Source organism: Lampetra fluviatilis, chromosome 3, assembly GCF_964198595.1.
Source record: "Lampetra fluviatilis chromosome 3, kcLamFluv1.1, whole genome shotgun sequence".
Taxonomy (NCBI): domain Eukaryota; kingdom Metazoa; phylum Chordata; class Hyperoartia; order Petromyzontiformes; family Petromyzontidae; genus Lampetra; species Lampetra fluviatilis.
In genome coordinates, this window is record NC_136277.1 from 21,017,201 (window position 1) to 21,043,073 (window position 25,873).

The following is a 25,873-nucleotide window of genomic DNA, read 5'->3' on the forward strand; positions in this document are numbered from 1 at the left end:
TCCAGGGAAATATGTGTGCAATGAAACATTCCAATGTGACTTTCCTGACCAACATTTTACTGGCTGCATTATTTATTAATCTATTTTGCCATTAGCCAAACGTTAGTTTCTTTACGACTCTTGTATACACATCCATCTTTGGTTTTAAAGTGATGCAACTTCATGGCAAAATTACACATTTTGAATAAACCTGAAAAAGTTAAGGTAAACTCAATATATTAATTCATCTTTGCAGCCCTTATTACTATTCAACTTGATTTACTGCAAAAAAGTTCACATGTTGACATTTATCTTAAAAATGTCTCCATGTGTTTCGCCACTGTTTTTCAGTACATTTCCAGGTACAATTCTTGTAGTTTTTATTTGGGTTTGTCTTTTTACATTTGTAATGACTGGACACCTGTGCTACACGGTCAATGTCATCTCACGACCCTCAAGTCAAAGCAAAGCCTCGGTGTCATGATCTCCATCATTACCCTTACATTTAGTCACCCATGCTAGGAAAGACATCTCAGATGGGCATTAACATCTGAACCAAAAACGTACATTTAAATAACATAACAGGCATTTATTTTTGCTTGAAAATGTAAATGTGTCATTTTACAAAATAAAGGACGCTAAAACAAAACGGGGGACGACCTCACCATCAACCTGAATGTGTCACACATGCAGGAGCCAACATGAATAAATGCTGGGTGTAAAATGGTGCATCTCTTCAGATTAATGTGTGGAATTGTGCCAGTGAGAATAGTTTTGCGATTGGATTTGTCATTTTTTGAAATTATACGTGCATATGGACACTTTATACGAGCACAGTTCTGATATAAGCAACACATCCTTCTTATATTACATTGGTGAAAGGTTCAAGCACACCTGATACAAGCACACTGCTTTAGATATAAGGACACCTAGACTTGCTCCCAAATGGTGCTATTATACGCAGCTGCTACCGTACTTCCGTTACATTTAGATTAATGGCGCAAACTAGGCTTCAAAAGAGAAAACAAACACAAGAGAAACAGCAAAAACAAGACTTCAGGGTGCAAATCGTGATGCCCGAAACGTGACAATTCACAGGGAATCGCTTGCGACGGGCGTGGGTGAATCAATGCATGCCTAAAGGGTGTGCGCCAAGTGAGGTCAGTGAGTCGCACCTTGTTCTTGAAGTACACCTCGATGGGCATGGTGAAGCCGGCGTAGCCCGACTCCTCAACTTTGTAGGGCGGGTCCTTGCATACTGTGGGGCGAGACACACACACACAAGCACACGGGCTCTCATCACAACACATGAACACACGGTAGTGTCACAGCTGCTGATGCAATCGATTCTTGCAGCGCCAAATCGCGCTGATGACAATGCAGGATGAACGCAAAACATGTCCACGAAGTGACACCTTCTGTGTCGCTTCATATTAAACGTCATGCGGGACCTGCGAACTATGGGAACATTTCCTGCAAGGCTGCTTCATGCAGACAACTGGCAAAAGAGCGGTCATTTTGGATTAAACTAATTATTTAGTGATACTGCGTTGGCAACAGGCAAAAATAACAAAAGAAAACATGTGTTATTAATAGTGCACTTTCAGATGCACTTCTGCGGCCATCTGGAACGCTCTTCCTTACGATATTAGGAAGCTTCTGGGGATATGCACTCTTAAATCTAACTTGAAAATTCATTTATTTTTATAACTCCTTTTTGTGTTTAGTTTGTTGTCCTTCGTGCTAACCGCTACACTACTGCTCCCCACCTACACACAACAACAACCGCCATTCGCCACTAAGTGGCGGTGACGTCACCACGACGCTTGTGCCAGGCCATGTGCACCTTGAGGCCACGGCAAAAAAACCCCTACCTCCTCGCGGTGCCGGACGGGCAACTCTGTCGTGGACAGTGCTGTGGGGGAGGGCCAATGCCGATTGGCCTCTCCCCTTATGGCGTCTGTGACCACCACAGTGGCTAAACGGGGGCTCTGGATGGGTGCGAGGAGCTGGTAACCCCTCCACCTTCAATTAATTACCACTAAACCACGACTTAAAATATGTAACCTACACACACACACAAGCACACACACCTAGGCACATATATACAAACACACACATACACTCAGGCACGCATATATACACACATACAGACAAAACACGCACACGCGCGCCCACAATACAAAGTTCTCCCGTATAACCTTAACATGATGTTGGGCAAAGTGCTGTTAGCGAGCAGCACGGTTGGCTACGTACGGTGTGAAATAAGTTCAACATACCGAAACATACATGCCTGCATCGGTCTTGAAATGTCATTGCTGCGGAATCTCCCAGGTCTATTTGCGCTTCGTAAGAATGCATTCCTTAAATGTGTAAATTATCTCACGATTTCAATGCAATGCCACATTGTGTTATGCTTATGCTATAAAAGAACGCAATATTCCCGTAATAATGGGCATACTTTGCGTGTGTATTTACGTTAATGCCCTTTTAATGGCCACAGCATTCCAATCATAACAGTGACAGGGTCGATTACAAGTATTTATATTTAATTACAACAATGCATTCTTTACATGTAATGGGTACTTTTCTATTAAAATAGGTTCTCATTGAGGTTACTAAAATAACAATGTATTCTTTAATTATATAAATGACTCCAACATTTACATATCATTAATATTGATAGACCTACTTAATAGGGTTCATTAAAAATAATTATTTACACCAATACAGCACTGCAACATTTATATAATTGGTGTAACTTATGGTGACGTTGATAATGACTACTGTGTCCTCACATTTCCACTGCCAATCCCCAGTTAAACATTAATTCTGCGATACCAACTTTTTGTTTTATTGTTTACTCAGCGGAACCTGGCGGTGACATTCCAACACTCGCCTCGCACAATTTCACGTCGTGATTTTCCAGCGCTCCCAGCGATACAGACACCACGAACCTGGCCAACCCCCCCCCCCCCCAGGGTTCGATTTCCACTCACGCCCAAGGCCAACACCAGTGACGATTATCTGAACCGGTCCTGGGCCTCCCCTAGGTAGACTCAGCTTCAAATGAGCACCTGGTGCGGTGTGTAAACATCGCCACCAGGGAGACAAAGGCGCTGACCACCCACCGGCCTTCATAGGTGCTCGCTAACAGCTCGCTCACTGTAGCAATACGCACACGTTGCCACCACCTGAGATCCCTTCACCCTAAACTTCCATGAGCCTCAATGTGTTCCATTCAAGTCTAGGGATACACCTTTACAATTGTCGTATTTTAGAGGTTTATAAAATAACGTAAGACTCTTGCACAGGATAATTACTCGGTTACAACACAGTGGCATAGGTAAACCACTGCCAGTGATTGAGTAACCCTATCCCCTATGCGGTCAGTAAAATGACGACTACTTTGTGTAGTGGGAGAGCAAAAGTAGTTCTCCAACGGACAAACTGGTCTCTACTATATGAATGCGAACTTTAGGATTCACGTTTTGAAGTGTAACATTGGGATTTTAAATAATTGATGAAACCACACATTACGTATTTCATTTGGTTCATGCTGCATTACAAAAGGGCATGGTGCCTAAGTGTTAATGTACTGTGCAGACCCACGCACGCACGGTACACCATTGATCCGAGTCGAGTTTCCGAGGATTAAAGATCCAAGGATTCTTCACACACTCCACATTTACAACAAACCTCTCTCAGGTCAACACAGCCCGAAATAAGTAATTCCGTTTGCAAGCAGAGAGAAACCCCCGAGAGGATGTGGGTATTGTACAAGCCTTCCAGTCTAACTTGTTACCGTGACAAAACACAAGTGAAAGTTAGTGAGCATTCACCGTTTTCGCTGGCAAGGACGACAAAAACGCGGCGAGCGGGTGATCTGATTAGTGAACTTGAAGCCAATGCTGAATTTTTTTCGCCCCCCTCTCAAAAGGCATGCCATAACACCGTTTTTTAACCTCTCACTGCTTATTTTACAAACTGCACGAAGGCCGCTTACATAAACTACTCCACTTTTAAGACCTCCCTCTTTTCTCTGCGGAGTGAAAATAATCCGCGGTCCACTGCCAGTGCGCACACCATAAATTATACTGCAAAACCATTACAAGATGATAGCCATAAGCAGGGCAATAAACGGGGGGGGGGCGATTTGGTAACAACTCAATTGGGTGGCTCACAAACCTAAAGCTTCCCCCGCACAGTTCAAACAATTTACAAATTATCTCAATATTTTGTTTTCTTCTACCAACTTGCTCGTGCTACGGGTGCAGCAACATTTAATGTAAACACGGCGGCGAGAACAGCAGCAACAACAACAACAATAACAAATCTTTCCACCCCGCATCGTGAAAAACAATCTGACACATCGTGACCTCTTGGTGCGTGGCAGCTAAAGGAGAGAGGTTGTTACAGTGTAAAAAAAAACGAAAGCTGGCAATGCGCCAACGTGGCCAACTTTGTAACGGGTGGAATGCAGCCGCTTTTACAGCCCCGGCCACAACTGCCCCAGCCGCCCTCATTCTCAACCTCACTGTCGGTCTTTCTCGACCGGCTCTGGTGATTCTTCAAACTGCGGTGCCCGAGCAACAAAAGAGGGCTTATGGCACCGCGAGAGATGTCCCCCCCCCCCGACGTTCAAGAGGCGGGGGCCCAAAAACGCACATGGCTGAGCAGCAGACACGGATAAAAAATAAGGCGCGTGTCGTGCTTAACTTCATTTGACAAAATGCTGTTTTGCTTTCAAGGCACCCCAAACAGTTTATCCATGCAGTAGGTAATTCTGGGGGACGTGTGCAGTGTTTTGTATGATTTTTTTTGTTTTGTGTTCAACTTTCAGAATCGTTTAACAAATCTCAAGGAAAAATCTGTCGGGGAGGCAGACCAGTGCCGCGATTCGTTCCCATCACTTCGTTATTAACCAACATTCAGTCGCTACTTCCAGTCAGTTTTGCCGTCACAAAAGCACAACTCACACACAGCTCAAGGGGAATAAATAACCCCAAAGTCGAGGAGGAGGGGGGGCTTGCAATCTTTACAAGCACTCATTGTGATTAAGAAGTTTGATTTTAGGGGCAGAAAATAACACATCGTGAGATATCTTGTGTTTATTTAGGTTCCATTGAGGGCACGGTATAACAATGCTCAGAGCTTGTGCACTCTTAACGTCTACAATCGCCAAAAACGTGAGAAGGCATTTGAGCCGTATGGGTGGCTCAGCGGTGCAATGCCCACGTCATTGGCAGCCGCAGGGCAGACGAGCACTAAAGAGCAGCAAGCGTGCCACATCCTCCACTCTGAAAAACAGCAGCCCGTGCATGTCCAGTTGGCTGGCATCATCGGCCAAGGCACCAAATAATGAACCAGAGCAGAAGTAAAGGGACATGCAATTTCTGATAGCTCTGGCAATGCGAGCAGAAGCGGGTTCTGTTCGACGTTGGAGGGATCAATCTGGTGGCTCTGTGACATAGCGCTTGGCTTGCAACTGAAGGCTGCGAGTTCACATGGTGATTCGGGGTAGACGAAGACCACCACTCTTCTGGTGACAACAGCTGTCATCCAATGGTGGGCTGGTCACAACAATAGGAATCTGGCAATTTCCACCATTGGCTTAGGCCCACCACTGACAACACGGGGTGACTATGGAGATGATTAATATGTTTTTAAATTGTAAAATATTCCAGAATACAGCGTGATTTGAAAGAGGTCATATTGGTTTTGAGAACTCTACAAGAGTAAAATTCTTCATTTAGTTGCATATGCAACGACTGTTATTTCGTGTCAGAGGTGAAGAATTCTCCCCCCAAAATAATAAATAATTAAGACATCAATGCCATGAATATCCTTTGTTGAGTCGTGTTAGTGTTTCCAAGAACGCTTCTCTCCTATGTCAATGGCTTTCATGGGTAACTGCGCGTTCTTTATCACTGGGGAGTTTGGTGGAGCTCGCGAAATCTCGAAGCTCCAAAAGCCATTACTGCTGGGATTGATTGGTCAGCTTGACAGTAAAACAGATGAAAACCCACTTGATTCTTTATATACAGCTCCGCGCACTGTATGGCACTGAGGCAGGTTTACGAGCCCGTTTATAATGATGATCAAGCAGCATGCATGTAATTCCAATCAAAGTTATGAATGTCAAACTGAGTCGATCATTTTTTTTTACTTATCAGGTAAAGCCAAGGAATTTTACTGAATGATTGACAACTCGTTCAATGCAATAACTTTACATACGCAGGTCCAACCATCCAAAAACCACGAGCACAATCTCATGATTACTTGCTGTGGATTATGGCGTCCGTTGTATTTAATAATAATAAAATTACGTATCCATGTAAGCAATACTCAGTCGTAAGATTATTTTTCAGGAGGATGCTGCATGGGATTTTTATTTTAAGATGTTTTGAGCCAATTAATGAGTGTTTATATTAAGTGGGAGAAAACTATAGTAGCCAGAGAAAACACTTGGGTGTGAGGGGGCAACACTATCCTCGTAGAGAAGGAAACAAACGACGATTAGTCCACTTCCCGTACTGCCTTCTCCTGGCGAGCCAGGGTAAGCCGTTGCATAACATCTGTGAGAGCCACCAACCCTCGCCTCCAGTGTTGGATTACAGGCATGCATCGCTGCCACCACTCAGCGTTGTATGATTAGCAGAAGTGCGCTCATAAAGACCCACAATTAAATAACATGTTGCACCTAATGAGGTGAGTACCACTGGTAGATTCATGCAGAGAGGTTGAAAATGCAGATGTCAAACTCACCAAGCCACTAGGCTGCAAGGTGGCCAGCAGATGGCAGCACAGCAACCAGGCTGTCAAAATCAATTTGTGTGGAGTATACGTGTGAGTTTCCTCTGGGCATTACCCGGTTTCCTCCCACAATCCTACACTCATTAGTGAAATTAGCCAAACAGCCCCATTGCAAGGCCCTCCCGAAAAGGAGTACCGAGATTAATGTAGGCGATGCTGCATAAACAAAAAGCACTAATCATTATTATAGTGTACAGAATATTACAAGGATGTCAGTTCTGAATGCTGCACATGACAAAGTAAGGCTGCGACTGATGGTCATCATCAAGGTTGTATAAAACTCAATGTTTATTTATTTGTATACGAATGCCATATTATATTATTTTAAAAGTTTTGCTGGCTGGCAAGTGCATGTGCCCGGTGGTGATGTCACCACGCACATCTGCATGATTATGTCACCCGCATCCCACAGCATTCAGTCAGGTTCTTGAGTTGCACTGACGCCCTCCTCCATCCTCCACTCCCCCCACCCCCCCAACTTCACCTCCTCCACTCCCCCGTCTCCCCTGCACCACCAACCCCGGCCGTGGTTCCTGTGCAAATGCGCAGGCCTTGCTAGTTTTTGTGCAAAATAATTTTGGCTGGGTTCAAAATACCATCCAAAATGTACAATTATCCAGTTAAAGTTGTCAAATGATGTGATAGCTCTATGGACGCATATGTAGGCACACACACACACTTCATCAATGAGGTATTATTCACCAAACATACTTTTTCATGAAAATACTCAGTTATTTGTAGACTTATTTTAAATTAATGTGTTAGTTGGTGTATATATTTAAAAATATATTTACCTGCATTATTTATTGCAAATACACATATAAGTTACACAATTGGATTTGCAAAAAAATTACTAAATTTACGTTGATTTAACACGGGAGCCGTTGCAATGAATAAATCATCGGCGATTCCATAAGCGAAATTGAGAACGGTTTAGCAGGCAAAAATCATTAATCTTTCAAAATTATTCAATTGTGCGAGGGCCAATTCCATCCCTGTAACCAACTGTGCGAACGCACAGTTCGGGCATTCTACAGTTATACGTGCCTTAAGACAAAAAAACAACCCTCAGTTATAAATGCACAACGCTCTGGTCACCCCGGCACTGCCAACTGACCCAAATATCACCGTCTTTTAAAACACAAAAGCCCAACACAAAAATATCTCTTGGAATTTGCCCAAGCAAAGCCGCCCGCACACTGCGCCGATGCGATGGCCGAACCGACTGAAGCCATGCGGTGCCTTTTGTTCGCGGTCTCGTGTAACGGCCCAGGCACCCGGCCAGACGACCGTGAACAATGGGGGGAAGAAGGGAAAAAAACTAATAGAAATATTTTTCAATGCGGGATTACAAAACCAAAGGAACCTATTAACGAAGCTGAAGTTTTCCTTGGAAATGCGTACGTACATACACACACACACGTGTAAGATTGAAAACTATTCAAGAATATGCCAGTTTTATAAAGTGGCGCACGGTTTATGTAAAAAGTCTTTCATTCAAAAGACGCACAGGATCTGCATTGGATGGTTGAAGAAATAAATTCACAAAACAGCTTTCATTTTTTTTTTAAAACAGCATGTGACAGGCCCACGTTACCCAGGATTTAAAATGAATTAGGCTTTGAATACAGTTATTAAACGACACCAACGTATTTTTTTTTACATGGTTACATTTTTCCGGTCAAAACATTTCTACTGTGCTCAACACTAGAGAGAGACATTTATAAAAAAAGATCGTCATGCCAGTATTTAAATTGAAATGCCACAGTGCTGGCTTCCCAGATGACTATTTCCATACAATGTGTGCAAACGTGTGCCGAACGCTAAATATTTGAAGAAAGCAGATACGCGTGTGCATTACATGGCCCTCCTCGCCACCACGTCACCGCTCAGACAGACAGGCGGCCACACACGGTGCAACGGGGCACGCCAACGTGTGCAAGCACACGGAGCTGCACATGGCTGTGGCACCAGCATTGCAAGCTCAGTAATAAAACGAAAACATCTACAGACGCACTAACACAACAAAGAGAAAGATCCCCCGTATAGCCTCAACAGACTTTTGGGGCAAGTGCTGTTAGCGAGCACCTGCGGAGGCCGGCACTGCACACGAGGGGGTGGGTGGCCAGCACCACGCCTGGCCGTTCTTGCCTCTCCAGTGGTGGCGATGTTTTACACATCGCACCAGGTACTCATTTGAGGCTGAGTCGACCAAGGGGAGGCCCAGGACCGATTCAGATAATCGTCACTGGTGTTGGCCGTGAGTGGGAATCGAATTTGCGTCGCCAGGTTAGCGCAGCACGCTAACAACAGCGCCACTACTCCCCACAAAATCACAATCACACAAACACATGCATATATTTCCACATTCACTGTATTAAAGAAAAATGTAAGTTAAGCAACAAAACCTTTGGATATTACAGAGCATCAGACAACTGAATGTAACCTTCTCAATCTAACAGTTGTGTTAATATTTACATACTTTTGTACAATCAAATAATCATCCACACAGTAGTTGTTTCACGGTGTACGTTTAAGAACATAATAATATATATTCAAAATGGAAATTGCTCTACACGATTAAAGTTTTCTTGCGACCGTAAAAAATTAAGTGGCATTTATTTGGTGATATTTTCTCCAAAACGTTTGTGATGCAAACACACCGACGTTACCACCACCAAAACTCAGGTGCGCAATCATAACCCTCATAAAACGCCATTACGGTAACCAATATGACCCGCAGAGTAGTTGCCAAATGCCCTCGTGAAAAAAATACCCAATCCGCCTCCCCACGAGATAAAGAAAGCTTGACAACTCCTCCAATGGAATTCATAGGTCATCCATGTTGGTGGCTTTCAAGCCACCACCAGGATTGCACGAACTTGTGGAGAAAGTCCAAAAAGAGTTTCACATTTACCAAGCCACTGGTTCCAAGAAAGCCACGTATGTGCAGAGAAAGCCACCGTGGGACAGAAGACATTCCTGATCTGAGAGGGGCTAAGGGGCTGTCGAATGATAGTTCCTCCAGCTCCAGGAACATTGATGTATGTTCCACAGAGGGGCGGACTAGAACTATGTCCACTCTGTCCTTATTTTGTATAATGCCCGTGGGGGATTGGTGGAAAGGTAAGGATGCACACTGCAGACCGTGGCTCCAGTCTAACAGAAACGCATCCACTGACTCTGCCTGTGGTTTCCAACAATGAGAGCGGAAGGTTGCCAACATGTTTTGTGGGCCGGACACAAATGGGTTCCAGACTGGAGCCCCAAACCACTGGGCGATTTAACAGCAACTCCTCCCAGTGGAGGTCTCACTCAAGCGCGTCTAGCTGCTCAACCAGTTTCACTGGCAATCAGGACACCCCTGAAATGTACCTCGCCGAGATGTTGGATGAGAAGACTTGTACCCAAGCAATGAATCGCTGAGTCGGCTAGGGGCAGAATAACTAAGGCACTGTTCCAGTACCGGGTCTCGTGATGGTGTGGAGTTACGTTTTATTTCTCATTAAAAGTTTACACAGATCACGAGAGATTCAACTTGTCATTTCCCACATTTATGTTCATTTGTTTCCCCGGTCTATTTCACGTGTTAATATAAAAAAAAATGGAACCTGGATTTCAATTGCTAATTTTTGTTTACGACTGTCATAACCTAAGAACAGCAAAGCTCTGTGGTGGTATCTTTGGGCAAGTGCAGAGCATCGTAAATATTAATAGAATAAATGTATATATTTATAGTGCTTTGTGACTCCCACTTCTGGATGAACACCTCCCTACACTATGTCGCTCCGTGTGACCATACATCACCATTCGGATCAGTGCAAGTTGGCGAAGAGGGTGTGTGCTCTGAACGGTCTTGATATCACTCGCCATTGATGTTGGCCGTGTCCAGGAATCGGACTGTGGTTTCCAGGTTTATAGGGCGATGCGCCAACATTCCACCACGAAATTTATGTATTGGAAAGGAAATACAAACACAGACAAACAGACATTCCGCTTGTTAAAGATCACTTCAAGGCATCCTCAGATTGCTAATGGTGCCAGCAGTCACGGAGTGTGACCACGGCCTCCGGTAACCCTACCCCAGGTTCAGCCTTTACTTACAGGCAAGACCCACAAGCTCACTAGGGTCGCTATTGACAGAGATGTATGCATTCCCCGCAAAGTAATATCATATACCGAGTAGCGTAATACTCTGCATCACTCTTGGTTAATGTTACTCCTTGCACCTCTAACGTATTGTGGGAATGCTACTCAAGGAAACACATCAACACTCGGTGTGCGTTATATGCGGACCGCAAGCGCTCATTTCTACGCGTGGGCATTTTTAATGATTATTTGAAATGACTTAAGCAGTTTATGGCAGTGATAATGTGACAGTAATATAATCAACTAATAAAACAAGTTGTGGCTTGTAGACTCAAAAAATTGCAATTCACTGCAGTATCACAGTAACATGTTATAAAAGTTTTATTTGCATAAAGATGATTACTTAAAGAACATAACACTTGCGTGTTGTACATTCATTTCGTATAAAAAAATATATGAACTACGAACATTCGTCCTTATTACGTATGCTGCATATGAATGTAAAAAGTGACTAAAAATATGACTTTTAATTGACAAACAATGCATGTACTTTCTCAACGGACGCCTGCTACGTTACAATGTGTGTTCAGTAAACTGATCAGTGGCACGCAAAAAAAAGCTGTTAACACCACATCCTCCAGTAACAAACAGAAAGCAGACACCCCGCGGACGCGAGGATTACATCCGCATATGAAAGTTAAACCCGAACCCAAAAAGCCCGAGACACCGCGCACCCGAGGAAACAAACGCCAGAGCCCCCGAGCTGTAAAACCCGAAGCCGTTTATAGGACGCGATCAGGCGTGGGAGGGCTCCCCAACTGCCCAAGGAAATCCGGAGCACAACAAAAGCCTGCAGCGGTTCTTGCCGTGCATGCGTGCAAAGCCCCCGCCACACAGACGAGACGCAGCGCGCATGGCCCCAGAAAGAACTTGCACACACGTTGACGATTGCGGAGGCCGCAATGAAAAATCGTGCACACAGAATGCGTGTCAAGACGCACGCTGCCACGTACGAATCTCAGAAAACTGCTAACACAAATGATGATGATGATGATCCATTGTCTGCATGTACAGATATTTTGTGGGTGCATGCAAGGGGTGGTTGGTGTGGATGGCCACCATCATCTGCCTTCCATCCTAAGCCAATGTACACTCTGTAATGGTTTGCTCATCTTAGCCTGAGTGAACCCAGACGAGACCAGTGCCAGGTTGAGACACCCACGGTGGCTCGCGACGTGCCTGACCAGGAATTGAACCCCAGCGGCCAGGATTGTAACCGTATGCTCACCACCGTCGCTGCCATATCTCTTCCTACCCAACACACACCGACCCTTGGATGGTACACCACGGCACGAAAAGTGTCGGCTTACACCCTCGTGTCTGCTGAAGGAACACGACTGTTAGCCGCGGCGTAAAAGATGCATCGGTTCTCACGTTCACGACATAAACGCGCGCTGGATCGCAGACGTATGGAAATGAGTCCACTCCATTCGCAAGCTGGTGTTATAGATAATCGGTCTGAATAACCCACGTGGCTACAAGAGGCGATACCGCTCATCACAAAGGCAAATCAATAATAAGATTCTCGAGTCGAATCGTGATCCCAAATCGTTACATGCGTAACCAAGAGGACGCAACAAAGTCTATACACACTACACGTGGTGCGCCGAAGCTAAGCTCTGCTTAAACACCAGGTTACGCAGGGCACATACAACGGTAACACAGTGGCCCGCACACCTTGCACGCGATGTACTCGTGTTACACTTCACCGGCACAATGACCTGTGCGCGCAAACTGTAACACACACACACACGACTACTTGAACATCATGGCACGTTCAGCCCACACGTAAACTACTCCCACGTGGTCTTTAAACAACTTTGGACGTTCGGGTAGGTGCGCGAGACATTCACGAAGCCTTCCACTGCCACCGAAATTCTTGAAACACAACCACGTTGCTTATACATGGCATGTGGCACACTCTCCGTACAAAGTCCGCACACGCTGCATGACAGGAAATAAAATGTCGATCGTCATACACGTAATATGTAAAGAATGTTGTTAGTGCATGTAACTGCCATGGTGGTGTAGCTCCTACTAAAGCAAGCCGGACTCAATTGACTACGGAGTGGCTGGCACCACAGCTCTCTGCCTTTCTCTCTCCACTGCTGCTGTATACAGATGTGCTCCGGGTTGCAGCATTCATGTTAAAGCTAACATGACCTCCCGGAGGCCTAGGCAAGATGTCCATACAGTGCCAACACTGCACATCAGAGGTCGCAAACGGGTTTTGATTCCTTACCCGTACCCGGCCGCACCAGGGTCGCAAATGGGTACCCGTACCCGACTGGGTACGGGTAGCCGTTCCCTATCCGTACCAGTACCCTACCCGAAATGAATGACAAACGGTGACTCACCAGTGACTCACGGCCTACCCGTACCCGGCCGCACCAGGGTTGCAAACGGCTACCCGTACCCAGCCGAGTACGGGTAGGGTACGGGTATCGGGTACCCGGTTGCGACCTCTGCTGCACATGGAGGAAAATCATCGTGAGGCGGGTTAACAACGATGCCACCTCTCTAGCATGCTGCACAAATACAGAAGACAACACCCCCCCCCCCATGTAACCTTTGACTAACCAGCAGGGCAAGTGCTGTTCACACTTATTAAGGCCGGCACGGTAAACGAAGATGTGATGGGGCCCACACTACAACCGGCAGAGGCGGCCTTTTATCTCCTCATTACTTATGTCTAAACACCGCACCGGGTACTGTTTAAGGCCGAGTCAACCTAGGGTTGGCCCAGGAATGGTTCTGATACCCTTTTTTCCACCAATGTTAGCCGTGGCCAGGAATCAGGCCACGGCGAACACTCACACTCACAAATGCGCACACGCACCCACACACTTACTCATTACACAGAGCCCACATTCTGTACCCACAACTCTGCTGCAACGGGAGTGCACGCTTCATTGATCCTCAAAGGCTGGCTGATAAGGCTGACCGGCTGCTAAACACTATACAGCTACGTGAAGTGTACGAACCAGCAGCCCTCCTGATTTTACAGCAAGTGGTACACACACAAGTTTAAAAAAGACAAAGATCCCCCGTGTAGCCATCACATACTTTTTCGGCAAGTGCTGTTAGCGAGCACCTATGAAGGCCGACACGGCACACGAGAGGGTGGGTGGCCAGCACCACACCCGGCCGCCTTTGTCTCCCTAGTGGCGACGTTTACACACTTCACCAGGTCCTCATTTGAGGCCGAGTAAATTTAGGGGAGGCCCAGAACCGGTTCAGATAATCGTCACTGGTATTGGCCGTGAGCGGAAATCGAACTCGGGTGGTAAGGTTCGCAGCGCGGCACGCTAGCTGCCCCCCACACAAGCTGCACACACACGTACAACGATCTGCATGGGAGTAAGGAGCCCCAATTCCATAATTTGCAAATTTTACAGAGCCCACCATTTGAAGGTGGATGTTGAAAGGCCAAATTGACAACCCACAATAAAACGGTGTTATTACTTTAAACTCCCAACGTCCTTGTAAACAACACTGCTTAATTCATAAAGTGACTATGCATAGAAATAAAAAAACAAAGTACAGCCAAAGCCAGGAATGGCTTACGTTTAATATTCGGGGCAAATCAAGTGCTGCAGTTGTTTAACATTCGAGCCATTAACTCTACATGTCTAACAAGCCTCTTGTTGAGGAAGCTGTAATTCTGATAAAGAGTGAATACATGATTGCAGTCCTGTGTACTGTGGATTGAACAAAAGCAGGACGCAGCCACGACAAATTCATGTACTGGACAGGATGCAATATAAACAAATGCTATTCTACTTGAATAAAGCCAATTATGTAAATTACAGCAATCGGTTGTGTTTCAATTAGGCCATGAAAACCGCAGCTCTCCTCTTTAACAATGTCCATTATATAGCGGATTATATTGTGCACACACATGAATTGGATGCCTATTTAAACAAGACAATGAACCCTATTTAGTCATATGTGGAGATTGCCAGGGCAAGTGCTCTTATGACTGGCAAGACACACACACAACAGGGCATAGCGAGCAGCGAACACCACGCTACAGTTTTGACAATGATAACCACATTACATCAGTCAGCATTTTTTTCTCCACCGAGTTGACCGAACAGAAGCCCAGACTAGGCCGGGATAGCAATTACCAGATAACAATTATCGTTCAGAACGCAATCACTCTCTACCTGAGATCATTTCAGATTTTAGTTGAGGTTTTAATCCTGCACTTAGACTTATCAAAAATTAACCTAATGATAACTTTCAGGATTGCTTTCTTCATATCAACATGTGTCAGGTCGATTTGATATTGGGAAAAATACAGCACAAGACTAAGATTATAAGCTGGGTAGCATAATCTATAAACATTAGCTGTTGCTGTCCTGGCATTAGCCGAAGCTTCTGAGATGATCATTTAATCATTTTTGGAGGTATTACACTCTGAGAATGGATAATAATATTAATACAGGATTCTCGTTCTATGCATTAGGTAATCAGATTACAGCAACGTTGCACTTGAACATACAACTGCCCAACACCGCCAATTTCCGTCGGTGTTGCGTGCGTGGCCATAAATTGAACCTAGACCAATAGGGTTTTTCCCCTTTTTTTTCTGGCAACAAAACTGACACCTTTTGCAAGGAATCATGCTTACATTAACCACAATGCTTGCAGTCAAATGCCAACAAAAAACAATACATTGTCTTTGAAACTGATTGGGCGCCTTTTGGCGTCATCTGGTCGAACACCATATGAGACTAGGCTCTAAAGAAAGCTGTCTCTGGTGTGGACCAATCAGTTTCAAAGACAATGCATAAATTACCAGAGTATTGTTTTTTGTTTGCATTTGACTGCAAGTATTGTGGTTAACGTAAGCATGATTCCTTGCAAAAGGTGTCAGTTTTGTTGCCAGAAAAAAAGGGGAAAAACCCTATCAGTATATTTTGGTACTGGCAATGGAGGTCCCATGATGAACCTAGACCACTTGCAATTGTTGCACAATCACAATGCCGCCACCAACCCTACGCTCAATCTTTACAAACTACACGCACACATTAATGCATTATGAAGTTTACAGGGTGGTAAACTTGTAGTATTACAAACACCCATGTGAACATCGTGGGCTTTGTGGGGGTACGTGCAGTGGACTTGATTTCGACCTCGATTTCAGATGGGATTTTTTTTCTCACGAAAAAAATTGCAAAAAACTAACATAAGGGCAGTGCACTGACGTTGAAGTGTTTTGTGATGATACCACCGATTGTCTCCTTTAGTTACAGATCAGTGATACTACACAAAGAGTTCAGCTGTTGGTTCACAGTGTCCTCGGAAACGCATAACGCATTTTCCAACACGTCGCAGCATTTGAAGTGATAATTTTTTGTTACTACAAAGTTAACAAATGATTACTTATGTTGCCTATTTATAAATAAAGCTTTGAGGAGGTAAATGCATTTTTGAGAATTACAAATTCTAAACAATCAGGTGAAAAAAGTCAAAAGGTAAAAGCGCAGCCCTGCAATTGCCTTGCTGGCTGCACTGCTGACGGAAGGGCCTACACACTAGAGGGAGCTCTAGAGAACCCATAGAGACGGTATTATGTGCCTACTCTTCCACCACAACTGACCAGAAATCTCGGAATACATCATCAGACATAGGACCACAAATTAAAATCCTAGTGGGAAATAGAATCTGAGTCCATCATCATTCAAGTGGGGGGGGGGGCATCACTGTGTGACGTTACCAGTGTTTGTCTTATGGATACACACAGGCTCCCGCAGCAGAAATGTGGACTTTAGCCGCAGCCTTGGGTCTTACAACAGATTGAGGCACCCACCGCCCCACACTCATTTCTTTCAACAAGAGCACACTTTGACACTTTGCCAATGTAGTTAACACAGTACATACAATTTAGACGATCTACGATGTGTTTAAGCACACTTTAAACATTTAAATATGACATTAGATATTTATAACTATGAATATAGGGGTGGAATCTAGCACACGGTACAATATAAATAATAGAAATAGGGTATATATGTGCTTACATGCTGAAAACGGATTATGATAACATGCTGCTAATGTAGCACCTATTTGTATGTAGAACTTCTTTCACACCGTACATATCCAATCGTATATATTTTTGAAAAACACACATATATACATTCCCAATCAAAGTTGAAAGTGTGATTCAACCTGGTTAGGACTCAGCTAGGAGGCTGCCTGGGCACACCAGTTGTGTATACTTTGGCTGCAAGGTGAGCCAAGAGAAGGCAGGACAACAATGGTTTCTTTAATCTAGCGTTCAAGAGCTTCCGAGTGTTACCATCGCGTACGTGTGGGCTTACTCCGGGGCAGTCCCACCCCCCTTGCCACATGACAAACACAGATTTTACAGAAGTGGCCAAAATCCTCATTCAGCAGCCGCCTGAAAAAGAGTCTTGGAGGTTCAGTGAAGCTTAGCTGGGTTAAAAAGAAGAATGACATCTTCATTATTTTATAATTAATACTACTACTAATAATGATTCAACGTATAAAATGCCTTTCATTGAGGATATTAAAGCACTGAATGCTAACTATGAAGCAAAAAAAACCATGAATATAATAATGCTAAAAGACATTTTCTGAATTAACTAATAGTTCAATAAAAGTGTATATATAACACATTCCTGCGGAGGGAGCTGGCAGGAACGTTGGGTTGCTCGGTCAATGGCCAGGGTCAACGGCGGCGTGGTGTATTCCGCAAATATGGCCGACTGTGAGGGCGGGCACAAGCCGGCGTGAGTAGGTTAAACGTTGAGCTTTATAAGGGCACCACGGGGTGACCAGCCCCTCCCCACCCAGCCCCACCCTCCCCGCCCAGCCCCTCCCCACCCTCCCCACCCAGCCCCCACCCACCCTCCCCACCCAGCCCCCACCCACCCTCCCCACCCAGCCCCCACCCACCCTCCCCACCCAGCCCCCACCCACCCTCCCCTCTCCACCCAGCCCCACCCCTCCTATATTTGGATGCACGACGGACGGACACAATAATCCCCTGTGGGCTGGTGTAACCAGGAGGTTCCTACCAGTATTATTATTTTTAAAGACGTGGTTTAAACATTGCCACAGACTCCGGGATCTTGAAACCTCGTGGAAGAGTCTGGGGGCAACATAGTTTAGTAAAAACATAAACAAAACAGGCCGCTATGCACACACATTCCAACAGGGGGCAATTAATGGATCGTGAATTTTCCCATGATTCCTCGTTGTATAAACTGGTCCCATATTAGTATGTAATAGCCACACTGTTGTTAATCTGAAACATTGCACTTCATTTACGACTATGTATTCCAATATTTGTGGATATTCTGTACACTGAGCACTATGGTGTGTATAATTTATGGTATAAAAATTCGGAGCACATTTGTATATTGTATTTTTTATACACTTAAGATTCATTGTTTCCGTGGTATCTCCCTAACAACACCGTAAAAAACTTACGCATGTTAACACGAAGTTGGCATATATCAAATATATACCAGGACTATCACTGAGGTCACATGGACCATCACTCAGACTGCTCGGACCACTGAGAAAACAAGACATACTTAGCTGAACCTCCAGGACTACTGACACGACCAAATGATCGAATTTTAACTACGTATGGATATGATGTACACACACGGGAATCACCCATTAGACGAATCTTGATTCCTGCAAGGAATCATAGGAATCGAACGATTCCTCCAGAGCATACTCAACCCTAACGTCTGTAGGGAAAATCTACGCTCCAGTTTTTTCTGTTTAGTCATGTTGAAGTCAACTTTTTGCCACAATTGTTAAAATTGTATCTTTTCCACCGACCGAATCAACAGTTGGCATCCGTTGCGCGCAATATGTTACAGGTGAATCGAACAAATGTGTCGATGCTGCCGAGGGATTTGATAAAGGTTTGTTTTTAAAAAGAAGATTAATCGCACTGCAAATCCCATGAGTCAATTGCGTTCAACACTGCCACGCACGTGTCAAGGTTGCAGTTGGTCACGTGTTGATACTTTAAACGTTTTGTATAAACTTCCTCTCTGCAGATGGCGGCTTCTACTGGCTGGAATATGCTAACCATTAAAAATATCGACACCTACATGACGCACTGATACTGATGAGAGAAAAATCAACATTAAGGAAACGCTGCTTAAAGGCCTCCCAAGGATTCAGTTCTCACAACCCACCATGGTCTGTATTTTCACATGCACCAGTCTGAAATGAAAATGAGGAAATGAACACGACATGCATCTGATGATAGGTAAACATGTAAACATGTACAGAGGTCGGGCGAGAGCAAGCTGGAGTTCTGGAAGATGTAGCATTAAATGTAGTCTAGAGGGCAAAAGCTTTGTAACTCAGTGGACTTAACATCCAATCCAACTACATGTCATTTTGTCCTTCCCCCGCCCCTCTGATGAGCACAGTTGGCTATGTACGGTGCAAAAGAAGTTCAACATACAGTACATGCATGTGTTGCAGGCAACAAAACTGCCCTCTGTGGAACTTCCACAAAAAAAAACTGACGTGGTAGTTGACAATACAATTCCATTATACTCTACATAACAATCTACGTTTACTCTTACTGCCAAAATAATAATAGTAATAGAACAGCATATACGATTGTGGATATGCAGTATAATTTATGGTAAGTTTTAAATATAAATTTGGTGCGTGATTTTTATGTTTAAAAAGTTGAATGTTAAACACAAACCAAAACATAAAAAAAATTTTCACTAACGATAACCTTTAATCGTTGCATTCAATCAAGTGTGAAATGAAGTAGACCTCTTCTATCTCGTGCTTGTCTACGACCGTTGACGTCCCAAGCATGCAATTGTGAATAGGACCACTTTAATGAATGTTCCAAATTTACAAGTTAACATGCAGCAATGCAGTGCGTACCAGTGCAAGTGCTCGGGGTGTAACGCAAAGCATCCAGTCGTCGGTGAGCAACAATTCAGTGTTTGCGAGTCGAATAATATGTATTTACGGGGTTCTCTTGATCCCTGTGGTCACTACAGGCTTTCCTATTCATTCAAACGTAGAGATAACAATAATCAATCATGGAATCAAATCGTCGTTGAATGGAGAACATGCAATGAATCATGGGGGAGGCAAATCTGTACACCCCTCCTAGGAAGTGATTTTTAATAGGGAAAACGTCATTTAATTTTCAATGGAACGGCTCTCAATAAATAACATGATCTACCAAAAACCAGCTAATCCCGAGCCCATAATAGCAATTAGCAACAAATGAACCGCACTGTAATGTGAGCACAGTAATTGGCAGTGGCATTCACTCATGTACATCTAGCGACACGCTGCACCGTTGATTCGCCACAACTTGCCAAACTGCGATGAAATCCGAGATAACCAGTCGAATGAGTACAATTATTCAGTGCAGATCTGTAGAACCCTGCCACCGCGTTCCCATATCCTCACCTCAAAATTGCGGACACACTGATCAGACTCTTCTGGAATATGTCTTGGGGCAAACAATCAAGGTGACCCCGTTTACTCTGCCTCTCGTCTCATTGAACAAATATCCGCAATGAGGCAGAGGCTCAGCCGCACATGTCATTCCCGATAAGGATTTAGCATTTATTGGGCGCCTGAGTGTTGCGGCATTTCAAACAGTCTTAGGAAACAAAAATAACATACATTACCAGGACAAGTGAAGGGGGGAATATCTCAGAGAAAAAGCCGATAAGAATAAAAATAAAATGCATGACAAGCATCACGGGAAAGTAAGAGCCGACACGCGGCGTGCACACCACGTAAAAACCTCAGGATCAGAAGAGTCCCAGGGAAAAACCACTGACATGACGGGGCAGAGTGCCCGGCCCAGCCGACCTCCCAGCACCCCAAGAGATCACCACTTCCCATCACCACCAAACCACATCAGAATCTTTGTTTCTCCTGGAAAAATCCGATGAGCTATGAAGCCTTTTTCACAGATGTCCAGTAGGAGAGCAGGCCAGAAAGTTACAACAATACAAACAACGATAGGGGTTGCAAAGTATAGGAAAGGTAAGGAAATCACAAATAATAAAGAAAAGTACAAAACGAATGTAAGTTCAAGCTTGGGCAAGGCAGAAAAGCAACAGGAAAAAGTCCCAGACCACACCAAGACAACACGTCGTCCCTCAATATTATTGCACATGAAAATTCAACGAGCACCTCCACACAATCACACAATCACCAACACCCACCCCCACCAATCACAAACTCACACCACCTCCACCTGATCACCACCACCCATTCCCCATCAACAACCAACATGCACCACCACCACCACTCATCCACATCAACCACCACTCATCGACATCAACCACCAACCCTGCACCACCTCCCCCAATCACCACCACCACCCATCCCCCACCCACCATCACCGATGCACAACCTCCACCCAATCACAATCCCCCATCAACCACCAACCTATACCACCTACACCCAATCACCACCACTCATCCACCACCAACCCTGCACCACCACCACCCAATCACCACCACCCATCCCCATAAACCACCAACCTGCACCACATCCACCCGATCATCGCCACCTATCCCCCACCGAAACAACCAACAACTAGCACCACCTCCACTGTTCTGAACCCACAAAATAATAAACCGCCACCCATCCCCACCAACCACCAATGTATGCCACCACAAATACAGCATCAGGAAGGTCCAGGGAGCGTCTCCAGGCCATGAAGCAGCAGCATCAGAGTCCCTGGGAGAGTTCCCACTCCGCAATGCAGCAGCTGCAAGACTGCATGAGATTCCCATACTGAAATGTAAGTGGCAGAGCCCCGGGACCAATCATTGGTTTCTGTGCCTCTTGACTCAAGCTAAACCCGGCCAGTCAGTAATGAAGAACCTATAAATAGATGTTTCAGAAGAAAAACACTGGTAATAAAGGGTTGAGGGTTTGGGGTCGAGATGATAATATAATATCACGACATCATGGAGCCATTTTTTTATGGTCTCAAAAGAAAAAGGCATTTCTGACACATTCAGGGAAGACATTGCGTACAGAACCGAGCTCATTTCGTAGGCGTTTTGGCAAAATCGAGGGCTCAAAACCGCATTCAGCTAGGTGCAAACCCACGGAGCACTGGAAACGTACTTGGCAATGAGAGCAAAAAAGGAGAAGAGGGAGGAGGAGGAGAAGAAGAAGAAAAAAAGCCAAGCCTGTAGCTCGGTGTCTATTTATACAGTGCGGCACTGCGAAGCGTTATTAAGCGCGCGGCCCGCAAGAATCGTGACACATGGCCGACGGACAATAGCCATCATTTTGAGAACACGACGCGCGCACAATTCTACGAACCCCAACAACCAAAAACCCGCCAACTCACCACGCCTGAAAATAAGAATTACTCCGCTGGCAACGTTCGCAATGAGACTTAATGGCGTCGCAATACACGTACTGTATATTACGCGATACTAATCCACTGCAATGAATCTAATGTGATTAATTTTACAATGCGAGAGCCCATTATGATTCATTGTCACTTTCACAAGGGAGAACTGGAAGGCCATGGTGTATATTAGGAAGTGTTTTTGTTACAATAGGTGCATTGATAATTTTGCTGCAGAGACTATGGCCTACGCTTTCATCACGACTCGACTCCTGCGACCCTCTGTTCTTTATGGTCTCCCCAAATGTCTCGCCTCCAAACTGCCCAGCTTCTTAACCAAACACATAAACAGGAATTCACTGGAATCTCTCCATGGGCTTCCAATCCAGTCATGCATCAAAGAAAAGACTTTCCGTCTTCAAGATCCTCCAAGGGACTAATCCCCGTCTACCTCTCCTCTCTCTTGTCACTCTGCCCCCTTCACATTCACTTTAATCAAGCAAGTATATATTACGCCTCCTTTTCCCCAGGATACACAAGTGCCACAGTGTTGAGATGGGGTTGCATTTAAAGGCTCTATAAATCAAACTGCTATTTTATTGTACATTGGCAAACAGGCACAAGTTATGACACTGGCATATAATGGCTTATTCTTGAGAATTATGTCATAGGGTTAAAATGCCAACGTTGCAGCCGAGAGCACCCATCAATAATCCCCGCCCGGAGATTGCTTGGCAGCAGCGACAGGGACCGGAAGGCGGTGGTGGGAATCGAACCATTCACAAGCGGGTTCAATGACGAGCACACTTACCGTCAGGGTATCCAGTCACTCTCGTCACATCCAATTCAACCTCCATATGGCAGTGTCGGTCACTGGCCACACGGGGTGTGGCTTTGCTGGGGGGGGGAGCGGAGGGCTACCATACATCTTGTTAGTTTAATATTTCAGAAGCCTCACGGCGGTCAGCTTGAATGCTCCTAATAGTGGTCCCATCATCAGAGAATCAAGAGGCGAAGTGTGACAGAATGCCTCGACAGTTCGCAACCATGTCCGACCGAGATTAAGACAAACACCTTTCCGTGCGCACACCACCCTCCCAACCCGCACACCACCCCCAAAACAGCCCCCATCATCCAGTGCACTCCCTCCCACCCCGAGGCAGCCTTCCAAATCCAAAGCATGCAACTCGTCAGATATCCAAGGTTTAAAAATACCCACTGGCTCACGATGCACCTCGCTATTAGAGAGCTAGGGTTAAATAAATAATTAAATGCTGCTCCCCGTGCTGCGTCGGGGGGGGGGGGGGTCAATTTGTGTTTGGTCGCTCTACGTCGCAGATATTTGTATAATTTGTGTCGTACTGTTTTGGCAGCCTTGCGTCTTCCCCGCAAAAAAATTATTTAGCGACCTAAAAGTGAAAATATCTTTGCACAAATTAAACCAAAGTATACCGAGGGCTTTTGTTGTTGCTAATCAATTCGACGCAAATTATTTTTTTTAAGAGCCCCGTTGTTGGGAAAACATGCAGCTGTATCACGGCTCAATATCTCAGCGGCGCAGCATGATATATCGCCCCAGATAATCACGTAACAAGACACTAAAAGTGAGAAGGCACCGTTTATTATTGTTTCTTCTAGAGCTGGTAAAAAGTACGAGATTCATCTGGACACGCCGACCATGTCACGGACCGCATTCCACCGTGGAGTGCGTCATTGTTTAACGCCGTGTTTTAACATACCGCCTCGTGTACGTTTGGCTCCAGTTGCAAAGGGAAAAGGGGATAGATGGTAGCTAAACAAGATTCAAAGACCAGTGCAATTAAAAGCTCACTCGATTCAAAGAGTTACGACCGCCCATTTCCTCCCTCTTTCTTTCAACCACCGAAGGCATGCGTTTCTGCCTTTGCCTTACAGTCCAGTGTGAAGAAAGCGACCTACAAAAGGACATAGCGGTCAGCAAAAATTCCTGAGGATGGCTTGCAGGTGTCCTGCACAAAAGGCTTTGCCCAAAGCCAAAATTCTGGATTGCAGTCGAGGGCTATAAAGCAATCTGTGCGATGGGTTGTCTTCCTTCCGCTGGCCTGCAGGGCTGCTTTGTTAGATCATTAACTAAGGGAGGAAAAAAAGACTTTAACGACTCTCTAAATGACCTGTACCACCTAGGAATGAAAACCAAACGGATGGCACTGGCTATTTAATGGTGTCGCCTGCTGAGCTTTCATGAGCTACATCTTAAATGTCAAATTTAAACACTTTTCAGGACTCGCATAATCATCTATACACGTTTGATTACTCAGACAGACCTGGCAATTCGTCCGTCTGCAGTATCTGAATGCAGGCACAAATGTGCTTTCAATCAACCGTCACGAGATCATCCCATTTCCATGCAGCATGTTATGAAGAAAATACTAAAAGGCTCCATTACAATGATAGCTCAAATGATTACTCAATTTGAATAGAAATTTCTACATTTAAACGCGTTCACATGGTTTGCAAAATAATCCATATTGAAAATTAAATTACATTTGACTTAAACGTGCCTGCGTTCCATAATGGAAGCCTTAGAGGATCTGAACAAGGATCACCGAATAACACTTAATTGAGGACCATCAACATTGGAGTGATCACAGCTCTTACGTTATACGGCAGCAACCCAACTAAACCTTGTCATTATAGGAATAGTGCGTCCACAGCCTTGTCATCACAGCTCTTCAATTATTCAGCACAAGGTAAACAGCCACCCTGATGCAATCTCCCTGCATTTAGCCCAACACACACGATGTGCAGGAGACACCAACAATGCATACAAGAACTTTGAATATGCAGACGCCATTGTGTTACGCACAAATGTCCAGAGCTGTTAAGCTTTTTTTCTTTTCTTCAGAAAGCAATGCTGTCATTAAACTGTATAAACGAATGAAGAAACATTGCATTGTGGAGGCATAAAGAACTCGGCTTTATAATGTGGACAATACACACGAGGTTAAGAATGTCTGAAAGGTTGTACGTCCTTGTTGTGAATGGCTCCGCACCCAAAACCGAAGTGCCAAAGAATTCGGGATTTCAGACGAAATTTTACAATTTTCCCTTCCAGAAAACAATCGCTGCTTGTATCTGCCAAACGACGGCCGCGTCCTTGTAAGGAAGAGGCTCTCCGCCAGCGTTGCCTTTAATACCGCATCAACACGTGCTGGAGCGTGCAAGTGCATTCTTCATTGACGCCAACGTTACGCATGTCCAATTGGCACTGTTCGCTTGAGAGAAATATCGATACTTCGAAGGGCAATTGTGCAGTGTCATGACCAGTGAGAGAGGGGAGGCAAAAAGGATAGCTGTCCCAGTGGAAGAAAAAAAAAGAGATCTGGCTCCCGTGGCTGCTCTTGGCACCCTTCTCATTGGTAATTTTAGACGGCGCATATATCTACCTTGCAATCCTGCAGTTGGCCTTTTAGCCAACAGCACGATTCTAATCGTGTAGCGCTTCACCTAATATTAGTACAACCACTACACATGACCCCACATTGCTCCCCAGGGTTGCAATACAGTAATAGCGTTTGCAGT

The 25,873-nt window shown here is 44.9% G+C and overlaps 1 protein-coding gene across 1 annotated transcript in view; it reads right to left on the reverse strand.

Annotated features, from left to right (window-relative positions):
• Nucleotides 1-25,873, reverse strand: part of LOC144954319 (protein AF-9-like) — an 89,736-nt gene that overhangs the window by 46,010 nt on the left and 17,853 nt on the right. The window contains exon 3 of the mRNA XM_078884843.1: nt 1,155-1,237. Within this exon, the coding sequence (XP_078740969.1) occupies nt 1,155-1,237 (83 nt within the window). The remainder of the gene's footprint in view (nt 1-1,154; nt 1,238-25,873) is intronic.